Consider the following 13,080-nt stretch of genomic DNA (forward strand, 5'->3'; position numbering starts at 1 on the left):
AGGAGGATGAATAAACTAGAAAATATTTTTTTGCTTCTTCCAGAAGAGTTCCATTAGATCTTGAATTTCTATTCATATTTTTATCATTTTTCATATTAGATTTTTGTAAGCTGTAACAAAGAAAGAAGGAAATTGGGTCTACTGAAGATGTCAATGAAACTACTATGGGGTTAAAACAAAAAGAAGTGGGGCTAGTCCCAAAACTGTCTGTTTAATCTCCAGTGAGTCGCTAGATATATTCCTGGTAAATGTCAGAATAAACACATCCACAAAGACTCCTAAGGTTATATGATTCTACTATTCCTGTAGAATTTTATCTAAAGAGAAGTTTCTTCCCCTCTCAGACTTCAAATTTTTTATACATCAAGATCTCTCCAGTAAGGTCCCACAACCACTCCCATCAACTGAAATATCTATTAATGTTTTTAATGGTAATCAATACTTAGCCCATGGAATATTTTTGATCTACTATTGTTTAGATATTTGATCTACTATTGTTTAGATATTCACATGTACAATTATTCCTATGAAGGCTCACCTCAGAGGACCAGCTGATCCCAAGGAATTATCCCAGAATGATGGATGTGTAATAATTTAATCTTAAACCTGGATAGTTCAGTCTTGGGTAAGGCTTCTCTTAGCTGCTTGATTGTGGAGAAAAAGAGGAATGTGGAAAGATGTTAATATATCCAGGGCAACCAACATAGGACTTTTAAACACAGGCCTGACACCAAAGCCCATGCCAGTGTGTTTTTCAAAAAGTAGTCTGAACTGCTAGCATTACAATCACAGGGGATGCTGATCAAAAATACAGATCCCTGGGTCTCACCAAAGAACCACAGAGTTAGAATCTTGAGGTAGATACTAGGCCTCTCCGTATTTACCAAGCACCCCTGTAATTGTTAACATACAAAACCATTCAGCTTCCTGATGCTGCAGGAGAATTTCAGTGCACAGAATGTGGGGGGTGTGAGGGAGTGGGGTACACAGGGCTCTGATGATTCTTCTGTAATCCCTGAGCAATCTCAGGGTTTCAAAGATGACCCACGTGGCCTTGGCGTGTTCAAAACGGGTCCATAAAAGGACTTTCTGCTGTCTGGGGCCACATGGCCATGAAGTTTGCAGTATTCACAAGTCACCAAAGACTGTTTGGTGCAGGGGAAGAAAGGGTGCGTGTAGGTGCAGAATAAAACAAGAAAGTGAATTTGACAATTTTACTGAGGAAAGTTGAAAGGCTCATTGCAGGGTGGAGCCTGCAGCTGATCAAAAACAGTGAGGCAGGGAAAAGATGGGAGCTTGCCCCAATCCTCGCCTAGTTTCCCCAGGCTTTCATGGATGTTGTCATCCACTGATTGATTACTGTATTCCCTGTTGCATAAATGCTTAGCAGCAACTCATTAAAACGAAAACAAGAACTCTTCCAGCAGGGTTAAATGCTTCTTTAAAAGTCTGTCCAAAAGATTGACAGCTGAAAATTCAGCTCACCACTTTTCCCAACTCACATGTTCTATAGAAAACTCAAAGGCATGAAGATGAGAAGGGAATTGACAATAATGCTCAAGGCTAGAAGTACTATTCATTTGAAAAGAATGCTCTTTTGAATCAGTGGACCGTTGTTCTGCCAGGCTTCTGTCTGGGTGGTTCTGAGATGGCTGTGATGGTTCTGAGATGGATGTCTCTCTTCCCCAGTCTCAGGAGGCTCAGGTGCTGAAACAACTGGCGGAGAAGCGGGAACATGAGCGAGAGGTCCTCCAGAAGGCTTTGGAGGAGAACAACAACTTCAGCAAGATGGCAGAGGAGAAGCTGATCCTGAAGATGGAACAAATCAAGGAAAACCGTGAGGCGAATCTAGCTGCTATTATTGAACGTCTGCAGGAAAAGGTAATCGTAACAGAGAACCAAGCAGATGCACATTCATATGCAACACACAGTGAGTGAATTCTCAGATACCCGGCATCAGAGACTTAATCTAACTGCTGCAGGTGCGGAAGGCACCTAACCCCATAGGCAGGGTCTCCCACTCTTCAGTGTGGTTGAGGAATATAAGTGTGACTTACAGGTGGAATTCTTTCAGGTTTTCCAGTAGTGAATAAACTGAGGGAGGCCGATCACTGCTTTTCAAATGTATAAAAGGCTTCAGTACAAATCTTAGAAACTCACCTACTGGAAAAATATTAAATTGAAAATGTTAACTATTTCATATAAACAATAATACATAATAATATAATGAATATTTTAAAATAATATATTATAAAAATAATATAAAATAATGTATTTAATATTTTGTCTAATGTTTAATTAATATATAATATTAAATATGTAACTTATGGTCAAAATATATTTGGACATGTTTCCATACATTTGGAAAAATATATTTGTCAAAAGAGGACAGAATATTTATGAATAGTGGAAAGCCCAGGTAGGAAAATCTATGTGGAAAACTGGGCTTCCCTTGTGGCTCAGTTGGTAAAGAATCCACCTGCAATGTGGAGACCTGGGTTCGATCTCTGGGTTGGGAAGATCCCCTGGAGAAGGGAAAGGCTACCCACTCCAGTATTCTGGCCTGGAGAATTCCATGAAATGGATAGTCCATGAGGTCGCAGAGAGTCGGACACGAGTGAGCGACTTTCAAAAAAAAAACAACATGGAAAACCAGTAGAGGAAGTTCATTACCTACAGATCTGGCACCCTGGTATTTTTCTTCTCAGCAGTCTGAATATATGATTGTCATCCCCATCAGTCAGGATGAGCAGTACTGAAAATCATCTGGAAATTGTTCTCTCAGAACTATAATATCTTTTATTCAGGATAATTGTGAATCAACCTTCATCTCTCATCCTAGGCCCTAAAAAAATAAAATAAAATGGCATTGCTGGGAGTGGGGCATGCTGATCTTATCCAGGATTGGCAGTTAGACCTCTAATCTCCAGTGCAAGATTTATCTCACTCCATGGCAATCCAGGAGCATTACTGTTTTTTTTAAAATTACACACACTCAAACACACAGCACATCCTTCTTGATTTCAATTGTAAAAGAGGTCATAAAATTTGCATATTTAACTAGTATTTCCAGAAGTGTTGGTTTTTAATGGGCAATTTATTTTTCTCTGCATATTTATCTTCACCCACCCACCCCCTTCCACCAGCTCCTTTTTCTCTCTTACCACTCTCACCCAGAATCAGGCTCCTCCATACATACATACATACGTTCATACATATATGCAAGAATACATACAATTTGTCCTATAAATATTCAGCCCATGGAATTCTTAATATTTACATCAAGCTGCAGAATCTCCATGTGTGGGACTCAAGCAACCATATTTTTTTTTAACTCTCCAGATGATTCTAGTACACAGCCAGGTCTGAGAACTAGTGGTTTGTAGTCTGTTCTGATATAAATCTCAGCTGACAGCTTTCTATCTTGTGCTGAATTGCGCAGCTCACATCATCTGTAGGGCCACATTTTCCCTTATTCCACAGCTAGTGACACTTTTCAAATCTAATAGAACCTCTGACCAGTGACAGCCAAGATCTGTTATCTTCTCAGTAAAGTGGAGATACTCCTTAGAGAATACCAAACTTACTTCCATTTGATGTATTTTAAATACACTGTTTTTTGTTTGTATATGGTATATATGTTTGTATATACTAAAACTACTTTCATTATGGCCAAAAGCTAGCCTTTTGTCTGAATGAAATTACTACAGTGAAGTTAGAATTAAAAAGAGAGTCAATAATAATACTGAAACTGTATGAAACTGCCAATATAACATAAGCTCTTCTGGAATCTCCCACATCAAAAGATGGTCATTACTGAAATGGCACCTCTTAGTAAGTTGTCATGAAGTGACCACACTAAGTGCCTTTTATACATTTTAATTGCCCACCGTTTTGACAGTCTTCCCTGGCCCTACCAATTAGCCAAGAGACGTGATGAAATTCCACATGAGGTTTTGCAACAATCTGCCTCCCACCCAGCCTTCAGCCCCCTCCTCCTTAGTGAACTGAACTGAGTATATGAACAGAACCTGCCCCTCAGTGGTGACTACAATGGTGTCCTCCGTGTCATTCGCTCATGGATTCCCACAGCCTCTCAGAGTCCCGGCCACGTTCGCTCAGAGCCTTTATAAAGCTCATGTTCAGTCGCTCAGTTGTGTCCGACTCTTTGCAACTCCATGGACTGTAGGCCGCCAGGCTCCTCTGTCCATGGGATTTTCCAGGCAAGAATACTGGAGTGGGTTTCCATTTCCTTCTCCAGGGGATCTTCCTGAGCAAGGGATCCAACTCACGTCTCTTGCGTCTCCTGCATTGTCAGGAGGATTATTTACCACTAGGGAAGCCCCTCAAAGCCTTTAGCTGAAAGCCTAAAACAAAAGCAGTTCCAGCTGCACCTTAGAACCTCCTGAAGAGCTCTTTTAAATGAGAGCTTCTGATGTAATCATCTGGGGCAGAACCCAGAGATCAGCATTATTTTCAAAGCTTACCAGGAGACACTGGTTGGATGGCATCACCAACTCAGTGGACATGAGCAAACTCTGGGAGACAGGGAAAGGGAAGCCAGCCTGGCATGCTGCAATCCATGGGGTCGCAAAGAGTCAGACATGACTTAGTGTCTGAACAACAAAGTAGACACTTGCATTTAGCCAGAGTTAAGAAACTCTGAGTTAAAGGCTTCTTAAATGTTTTATTTTGTTGTCATAAGTTATCTTGAAATATTTTCATCTTTGTTCCATAAAAGTGTTCTTTCTTCCTTCAAAGAATAATGTTACACTTTTTTTAACATATATTACTATTTGTTTACTGAATAAATGAGCAACCATAAAAATATAAAATCACCAACATGTAAGTAATATGTAGGGAAATACTGTGTCTATATGGTTCACCACTGAACACACAGCACCTAGACTGTTGCTTGACACAGAGGAAGAACTGCACAAATATTTTTGAATACATACATACACATCAATGCATGCATACATAATTTAGCTCATGGTCCCTCTTCTCTCGTTTTTTTCCCAGGATTCCTCCTGCCTCCCACAATTTCCACTATCTCCTGTATGAGAACTTATCCTCATGACTATTAATCATTAATCATTATCATTACTAATGATAATAAATGTAGTTGTAATGATGCTACATTTACCAAACACATATTATGACACATATTAGCTTTGTGCTCAGTACAGTTTTGAATGTTACTCGCCTTCTAAGTTTCCATTTCTCTTTCCTTAGCACTACATCTTAACACTCCCACTTACACAGAAAAGAGTTAAATGAGGAGGCTGTGGACAAAAAGATATCTGTGCCACAAAGACTTACAGTAGGCTGATATGTTTTTGTCACTCAAATTGATATAAACAGTCATGCCCGGGGCACAATAATGTTACCTGGGGATTAGGACAAACACTGAGGTGAAATTGAAAATGTTCTTATTCTTTGAATTTCTATTTCTAAAAAAGAGGGGGAGGGGGAACACCATGCAGAGAGGATAAGAGACTCTTTTTCCCTCACCCAACACTTCTTTCTTCCCCTCATGCACTAGACTATATCCCTCAGAAAGTTCAGTGTTTGACACATTGGGCATCATGAGTAGTAGCAGCTTTGTTATCAAACCCAACCAGGAACTTAAGTGAATAGTTAATCATGAAAAATCAGTTAAGGCAGGTCTAATCATTTTAACAATACATATATTCATTAAGCTTCCCTGATGGCTCAGCGGTAAAGAATCTGCCTGCAATGGAGGAGATGTGGGTTCAACCCATGGATCTGGAAGATCTCCTAGAAAGGAAATAGCAACCCACTTCAGTATTCTTGCCTGGGAAATCCCATGGACAGAGGAGCCTGACAGGCTACAGTCCATGGGGTTGCAAAAGAGTCAGACATGACTTAGCAACCAAACAACACAATGTAGATGATAGCTAGATTTAGGAGATAGGATGAGGAACATAAAGTGAATGGGGAATACTAACTAACCTAGCAGGTCATTTAAGAGGATTTCTAATGAATCTTGTTGAAATCTTCTCTTAAGCCAATTTGTAAAACGTCTTGGTTTCAAAATTTTACTGAGTCATTCACTAGCCAATGCCAAGACCTCCCAGCCTGAAACTTTGTAACAAATACTGAAGGAGTTTTAGGTGTTTAGGAGTGAAAGAAAAAAAAGAAAAAAGTGAAAGAAAAAAAAAAGAAAAGAAAACAGACTTCCTTGACAACTACTATACCTTATTCAACCACAAAGTACAGAAATGAAACACTGTTTCAATATAATTGATACTTTCACCTCTAACAATGGATGAAAGGTCAAATGAAAGCATTATAGTTACTATTTTAGTGATAACGGTGTTACTAATATGACTTAGTTTAAAAAGATAAAAAGTTTTTTAAGAGAGTAAGATTCTTTGATTTTTTATCTCAGAGATAATTTTGATAACAGATAACTGTTTAGGTAGAGATTTCAACCATTATCAATTTCCATTTATTGTAACCTTTCATCCTTCTTATCTGATATTTGGGTTTTGGTGGGGGGGGGGTTGTCATTCTGACTCACAAGTGACATCTCTGTAACTATTTCCTACGGAATATGTCTGATAAATGAATCATGAAAGGAAAAAGAGGATTAAAACTATCCTTCATTGATTTCTCATCGTAAGTCAGGTATTTGGCAAATACTATGGAATTTAATTCCAGAAGGAAATCCTGTAATCATCCCCATTTCACATCTAAGGAACCCGGTCCTTAGAGAAATCAAGCCATTTAGTCAAGATCACAAAGCTAAGGACATCGGAGTCTGACCAAGTCTCTCTGACTCCGAACGTTTATGCTAAGTTAAAACTAACTTGTGCCAACTCTGCACAGTAAGCAGACTGGTAGCAGCATTGGAAGGTTATAGTGCTCCCATGATCAGCATCATCTTCAAGAATGAAAATACTTTCCTTCCCTCCTGACTCACTCCTGACCCCTCTTAGTTATTATTAAAGAGGAGGATTCTGATGATATCTCGTCTTGCAGTTAAATATTCACATAATAGGATTTCATGGATTCTAATTGATACACTAGGTCATCTAGTTCAAGTGCTTGTTTAAATTTGATAACTAGAAAGGAAGGGGGATATTAAAAGGTTAAAAAAAAAAAGAACAACCAAAAAAAAACCCCCAAACCTCACATTTCTTAGCTTCCAGTACAGAAATCTCTCTAATCACATTTTCTCCACAGAATCAGAATTTTTCCTAAAACTACCTTTTACACATTTTTCATATCAAAGGAATAGTTGCATTCCATGGTAAAACACTATTATATTGATGGGAGGGAGGGGATAAACTGCAGAGAACATTGTAATTTTAGATCTGTTTCAGTCTGTCTAACCCAGTGTGTCTGACAATGCCTCGCAAGTATGACAAGCTCAATAATGAAATGAATATTATCAAAGAATAGACTTGACCTTTTGATGAGCTTTCTCAGAGTATCACAGTTGCTTAAGTAACCTCTGATTTAAGGTCTTCTGACAATTACCAAATGGGTATATCTTTCCTTTTCTCCTTTGCCTTTAGCTTCTCTTCTTTTCTCAGCTATTTGTAAGGCTTCCTCAGCAACCATTTTGCCTTTTTGCATTTCTTTTTCTTGGGGATAGTCTTGATTACTGCCTCCTGTATAATGACAGAAATCTTTATCAGATCTAATCCCCTGAATCTATTTGTCACTTGCACTGTATAATCATAAGGGATTTGATTTAGGTCATACCTGAATGGTCTAATGGTTTTCCCTACTTTCTTCAGTTTAAGTCTGAATTTGGCAATAAGGAGTTCGTGATCTGAGCCACAGTCAGCTCCTGGTCTTGTTCCTGCTGATTGTATAGAGCTTCTCCATCTTTAGCTACAAAGAATATAATCAATCTGATTTTGGTATTGAACATCTGGTCATGTTCATGTGTAGAGTCTTCTCTTGTGCTATTGGAAGAGGGTGTTTGCTATGACCAGTGCATTCTCTTGGCAAAACTCTGTTGGCCTTTGCCCTGCTTCATTTTGTACTCCAAGACCAAATTTGCCTGTTACTCCAGGTATCTCTTGACTTCCTACTTTTGCATTCCAGTCCCCTATGATGAAAAGGACATCTTTTGGGGGTGTTAGTTCTAGAAGGTCTTGTAGACAATTACCAACATTTTGCTGATTGAAAAAACAGACTATGCTGAAAATGACAAGCCCACTGCATATGTCTATTTGATTCTCCCTTATTTTTACATGGAATTGCATTACAATTTTAAGTATATATTTGATGATTTGAATATAAAATTTTCAAATAACAGACTTACTAAAATACCTGAAAATAAACAATATTTTTCCTCGGGGCACAGCATTTAAATTTCCTGTTTTTATTTTTTCAGTTCACAGATTATATTTGTTCTCTCCTATGGCAAAATCTATTTCTTTACAACTAATTTTTTAAGTTGAGTAAGAAGTGTGCTCCAAAGTAGCCTAATAATACTAATTATAATCTTTCCTGTTATATTGTAGATTTGGGTTTACCTGAATCTTTAGACTTGAAGCTGGTTTTTTTCCTAGCATAGTGATGGTCTGGGCTTTTTCTCAATTTTTGTCAGAACTGAGCTCTTACTAATTAGTTTCTTCCTGCATGAGAAAAAGATTTTACAGCATCTTTTTCCTCATCAGAGCAAAACAAAAAGAAGGAAGAGTCAGCTGCATCCATGCTAATTCCCCTGTGACATTTCCAAACAGGATATGATTTCTTTATGCATGCTTTTTTCAACCCTTCTCTTCATGGCTTTTGAATGCAGACAAAAAGCTCATTTAAACCAATTACATAAAATTGCTTTTAAACTCTTTCTCTAGAATCAACTTGCTGCTTACTGTAATTCTCTATTTTTGAAGGAAGTGTATGGCTATATATATGCCTTTTCTCCCAGAACCTACATTTGAAAAGACACATTTTTTCCACAAAACTTATGAAATTTTCTCTGTGCACTCACACTAAGACTACATAGCAGTGCTTGAGGGGTGGGGTTGGCTGCAGAGCCAGGCTCTCTGAGTTTAAGTCTCAGCTCTGATGCTTGTTGGTTATGTGATCTTGGGCAAGTGACTTAGTCTTTTTGTGCCTCAATTTCTTCATCTGTACAATGGGAGCCATAATAGTCTCCATCACAGGATTGTTGTGACAATCAAGGGAATTAATACAGGTAAAATCTGTGCTTATACAGAACTGGTACATGTTAAGTGACTAGTAAATGCTGAGTATTAGAAAGAATCTATAAGCAAAGACTTCTTGAGATCAATAGAGCTTAATGATAAGATTTACTTTATGGCTGGTCAACTAAATCCCTAAACTAAAGGAATTTGTAGAGCTACAAGAAATTTCTGGAGCTACAGGGGGGAAATAGCAATATAAATAATATTCTAAATAGAAAATAAATAATAATAATAATTATCATTTTAAATTTTAATTTAATAAACATTTAGCTCCTATAATAGGCAAGGGGCTAAATTAAAATTGAAAAATACTAATTATTATCACCATTTATTTTTCTGTTTAGAATATTAGTTATACCTACCAACACTTAGTTAGCCCCTATAATGCACAAGGGGCTTCCCCAGTGGCTCAGTGATAAAGAATCCCCCTGCCAATGCAGGAAATGTGGGTTCAATCCCTGTTTCAAGAAGATTCCCTGGAGAAGGAAATGGCAATGCACTCCAGTATTCTTGCCTGGAAAATCTCATGGACAGAGGAGCCTGGTGGGCTACAGTCCTCAGGGTCCCAAAAGAGTCAGACATAACTTAGAAAATAAACAATAATAGGCAAAATCATGTGCTCAGAAGAATGATGTACTAAAAATAGCATTCCACTAAAAATAGCATTGCCTATCAACTCCCTCCTCAGAAAGTTTAATAAGTTTAGTAGCTCAGTTTCTCATGTAAACAAACATTCATTGATCATATACTATATGCAAAACACTCTGCTGGGCCCTGCAGATGGAACAAAACTGAAAAAGTACAGCCCTGGCCTTAGCAGCAATGCTAGCAAATTTGCTAGCATTTGCTAGCCCTGGCCTGCCAGCAGCAATGCCCAAAGTACACGTTAGAATAAAATGGCTGCCCCATGAAAGAGAAGATTTATGCACATTTACAAATGAGAAGTGAGATAGTTTTCAGTCTCATGAAAATCTTCATGAAGAAAGAGACAACCACTACAGGGATTTAAAGAGTCTTCTCCTGACGGATGGAGATGAAAGACTAGGAATCTCAACAATTGAAAATCTCATGACAATTCCATTAAACTAAGAGATCAAGTAGGTGTAGGAAAAGGGTAGAGGGTAAGGTTGGAGAGATCATTTGGAGGACTCAAGTTTTGAAAGACTGATTAGAAGTTAAGAATTTAGGAAGCATACATAGGGTCTTCTTCCTACATCTCATCTTCCCAAAGTGTCCATTGTCAATTATAAATCCCTTAAAGTGTTAGAGAAAAGGAAAAAGACCGTCAAAAATAATAGAGAAAACAGTGTGCTATTTTATTGCTATTCTGATGATTTATACAGTAGCCCTAATAGTCAAAATTCTCTTAACCATATGATCGTTTTGTCATTATTTTAATCAAATACAATGGCAAATTTTTCAAAAGACAGAGGAGACAGTATGGTATTTTATTGCTGTTCTCTAGATTTAGACAGTCCTGAGAGTCAAAATTCTCTCAATCAAAAAAGAAAAAAATGAAAAAGAAAATTGTCTTAATCATGTGATCTTTTGATCACTATTTTAATCAAATACATGGATAGTGTTTTATAGACACCATTAGTCTTCCATGATCTTCTGTGACAAGATGCTTACTGGGTTCCATGTTTTACTTTCTTGTGAAATGAGGACGTTGTCTCCTAAAGGTAGACACTAAATGGGAAGGAGCTGAGGTTGCGGGAGGAGGCGCTACTTTCGGTCAAGCGCAGAGTATGTAAATTAGTGGGCGGGCTCTCCTTCTCTGTGGACCCGGCGAGGCGCGTGACGTCTCCCCTCCCTCTGATGTTTTCCAGGAGAGGCATGCGGCGGAGGTGCGCAGGAACAAGGAGCTGCAGGTCGAACTGTCTGGCTGAAGCGACGGAGGGTATGGCACGCCCCACCATTAGTAAATCCCCCTGCCTATATTATAATGGATCATGCGATATCAGTATGGGAAATGTATGACATGGTTTAAAAAGAACTCATTATAAAAAACAAAAAACAGAATCAAAAATAAAAAAAAAAAATCAATGCGGTCTCTTTGCAGAATGTTTTGCTTGATGTTTAAAAAATACCTTGGATCTTATTTTGTAAATACTTACATTTTTGTTAAAAAATACAAGTATTGCATTATGCAAGTTATTTCATAAGCGTACATGCCCTGTAACAGGCTTTCGATGTGTCTTTCCACTCAAATGAATTTGCTAGGTCTGTTCTTTTGGAAGCTCCCCACGTCTGACTCCATTCCCTGCCCTTTACATTCCAACAGAGAAATGAGGTCAGTAGACAGTCTTTGGTGCTAGAAACCCACCATTGCCTAATGACCTAGACAGCTTGGTAATCTTTGGACTTGACTGAGGCCATACTTAGATCACGGGTATTATAACTCCACACAAACCACCACGTTTGTTCGCTCATAATCTACTAACTGCCTAGAAACTACAAAACCAGGCTAAGTAACACCACTACTCATAGCATTTACTTCTGCTTCTACTGGATTATGTGCTACAAATGTGCTTTGGCTTTAGAAAGGGATGGATGAAAAAGACAGCTCTGAGATCAATCTGGGTAGAAGCAAAAAGCTGAACCTTTTAAAGCGCTGAACACAGATCCCAACCCAAATGGTTCAAGCAGCCGTGAAATCGCTTTTCATGAAGTGGGCTTAATTCTCTAGTTTAAGTTCTTTTGATGGAATGAATTAATGTGTCAGGTGGCTTATTTGTGGATGCCATGATTGATGATGTTCATTTTAAGCTCTTACCTATAGTACAAGTACATGATGCTACTGAATATTTTTCCACTTGGAAACTGTGAGCTGGTTGTTGCATTCAAACACACACACAAACACAATCAAAAACACTGCGGATTTTCACTTAAGCTGGTCTTTCTTCCCCAGTGTGAGGCAATCCTGCCTATTAAAAAAAAAAATTTACTCCATCTGTGAGGGCTGATGCAGTCGAGGGGGCTAGGCAGGGCGTTTGTGCCAACTAAGAGAATCACCAAATACCCACCGTGAGTACCTATCGCAGTTTTGAAGTCGTTTCTCCCCCAACTCCCAACTCCTGAAGGTTGCTGCCTGCATATTTACTCTTCATTAGTGCTATTTTCCTGTATGTCATTGTGAGCAAGCTGTGATTAATAAAGAATTGGAGTTCTGTGAACTAATACAGGTTTGGTCTGTTCTCTTGCCCCTCTGTGTGTCTGACCCTGGAGTTCAGATTTTACAAGTGTGGCTGTTGGATTAGACAGTCTCAGAAACAGACAATAATTAGAGTTTGGAGGAAACCAGGGCCCCTGCTGATTCACTTCCCTTCTAAAGCAGCAGGAAGCGTCACTTTTCTCTCTCCTTCTGACAGCCCAACACAGCGGGAGAAGTTTTCAATCTGTTCCCCTTGCAAACAGTCAAGATTGAAGGAGACACCACGGTTTCAGACCAGTAAGTCTCTCAAAGCGCTTGGAAGGGTCCTGGAACAGCCTCACATTCTCCCACGCAGCCACTGGACACCTTCCGCAGCCTGTTAAGATGCAATTTCCCTGCCATCCTGCTTAATTTTGCACTGCCAATAAACACTGCACACACGGACACAGCAGGGGGCCTGTCAGTGACCCAGATGGATCCTGCAGGACCAAAGGAACCACATCCAGTTTCAGCAGAAAATCATAAATAACTGAAACCACACAGACTTATGAATAAGCAAACTGGGCTCTCATCCATAGGAGTGATAGCAAGCCAAGTTTAAGGTGGAGGCCAGCTGGTCCCTATCTTGAATATCCTTTATTTGTGGGAATCTAATACTGCAACCATTGATACGCATCCTTAAAAACATGAATTCCATGACCTTCCTTTGAAATCAATCAGAGCTTCTGA

At 38.8% G+C, this 13,080-nt stretch overlaps 1 protein-coding gene across 1 annotated transcript in view; it reads left to right on the forward strand.

Moving 5' to 3' along the window:
- Positions 1-12,377, forward strand: part of STMN2 (stathmin 2) — a 56,246-nt gene extending 43,869 nt beyond the window's left edge. The window contains exons 4-5 of the mRNA XM_043484103.1: positions 1,690-1,881; positions 11,027-12,377. Of these exons, the coding sequence (XP_043340038.1) occupies positions 1,690-1,881; positions 11,027-11,086 (252 nt within the window). The 3' untranslated portion in view covers positions 11,087-12,377. The remainder of the gene's footprint in view (positions 1-1,689; positions 1,882-11,026) is intronic.
- The last annotated feature ends 703 nt before the right edge of the window (positions 12,378-13,080 follow it).

The sequence above is a fragment of the Cervus canadensis genome, chromosome 12 (assembly GCF_019320065.1).
Source record: "Cervus canadensis isolate Bull #8, Minnesota chromosome 12, ASM1932006v1, whole genome shotgun sequence".
Classification (NCBI taxonomy): Eukaryota; Metazoa; Chordata; class Mammalia; order Artiodactyla; family Cervidae; genus Cervus; species Cervus canadensis.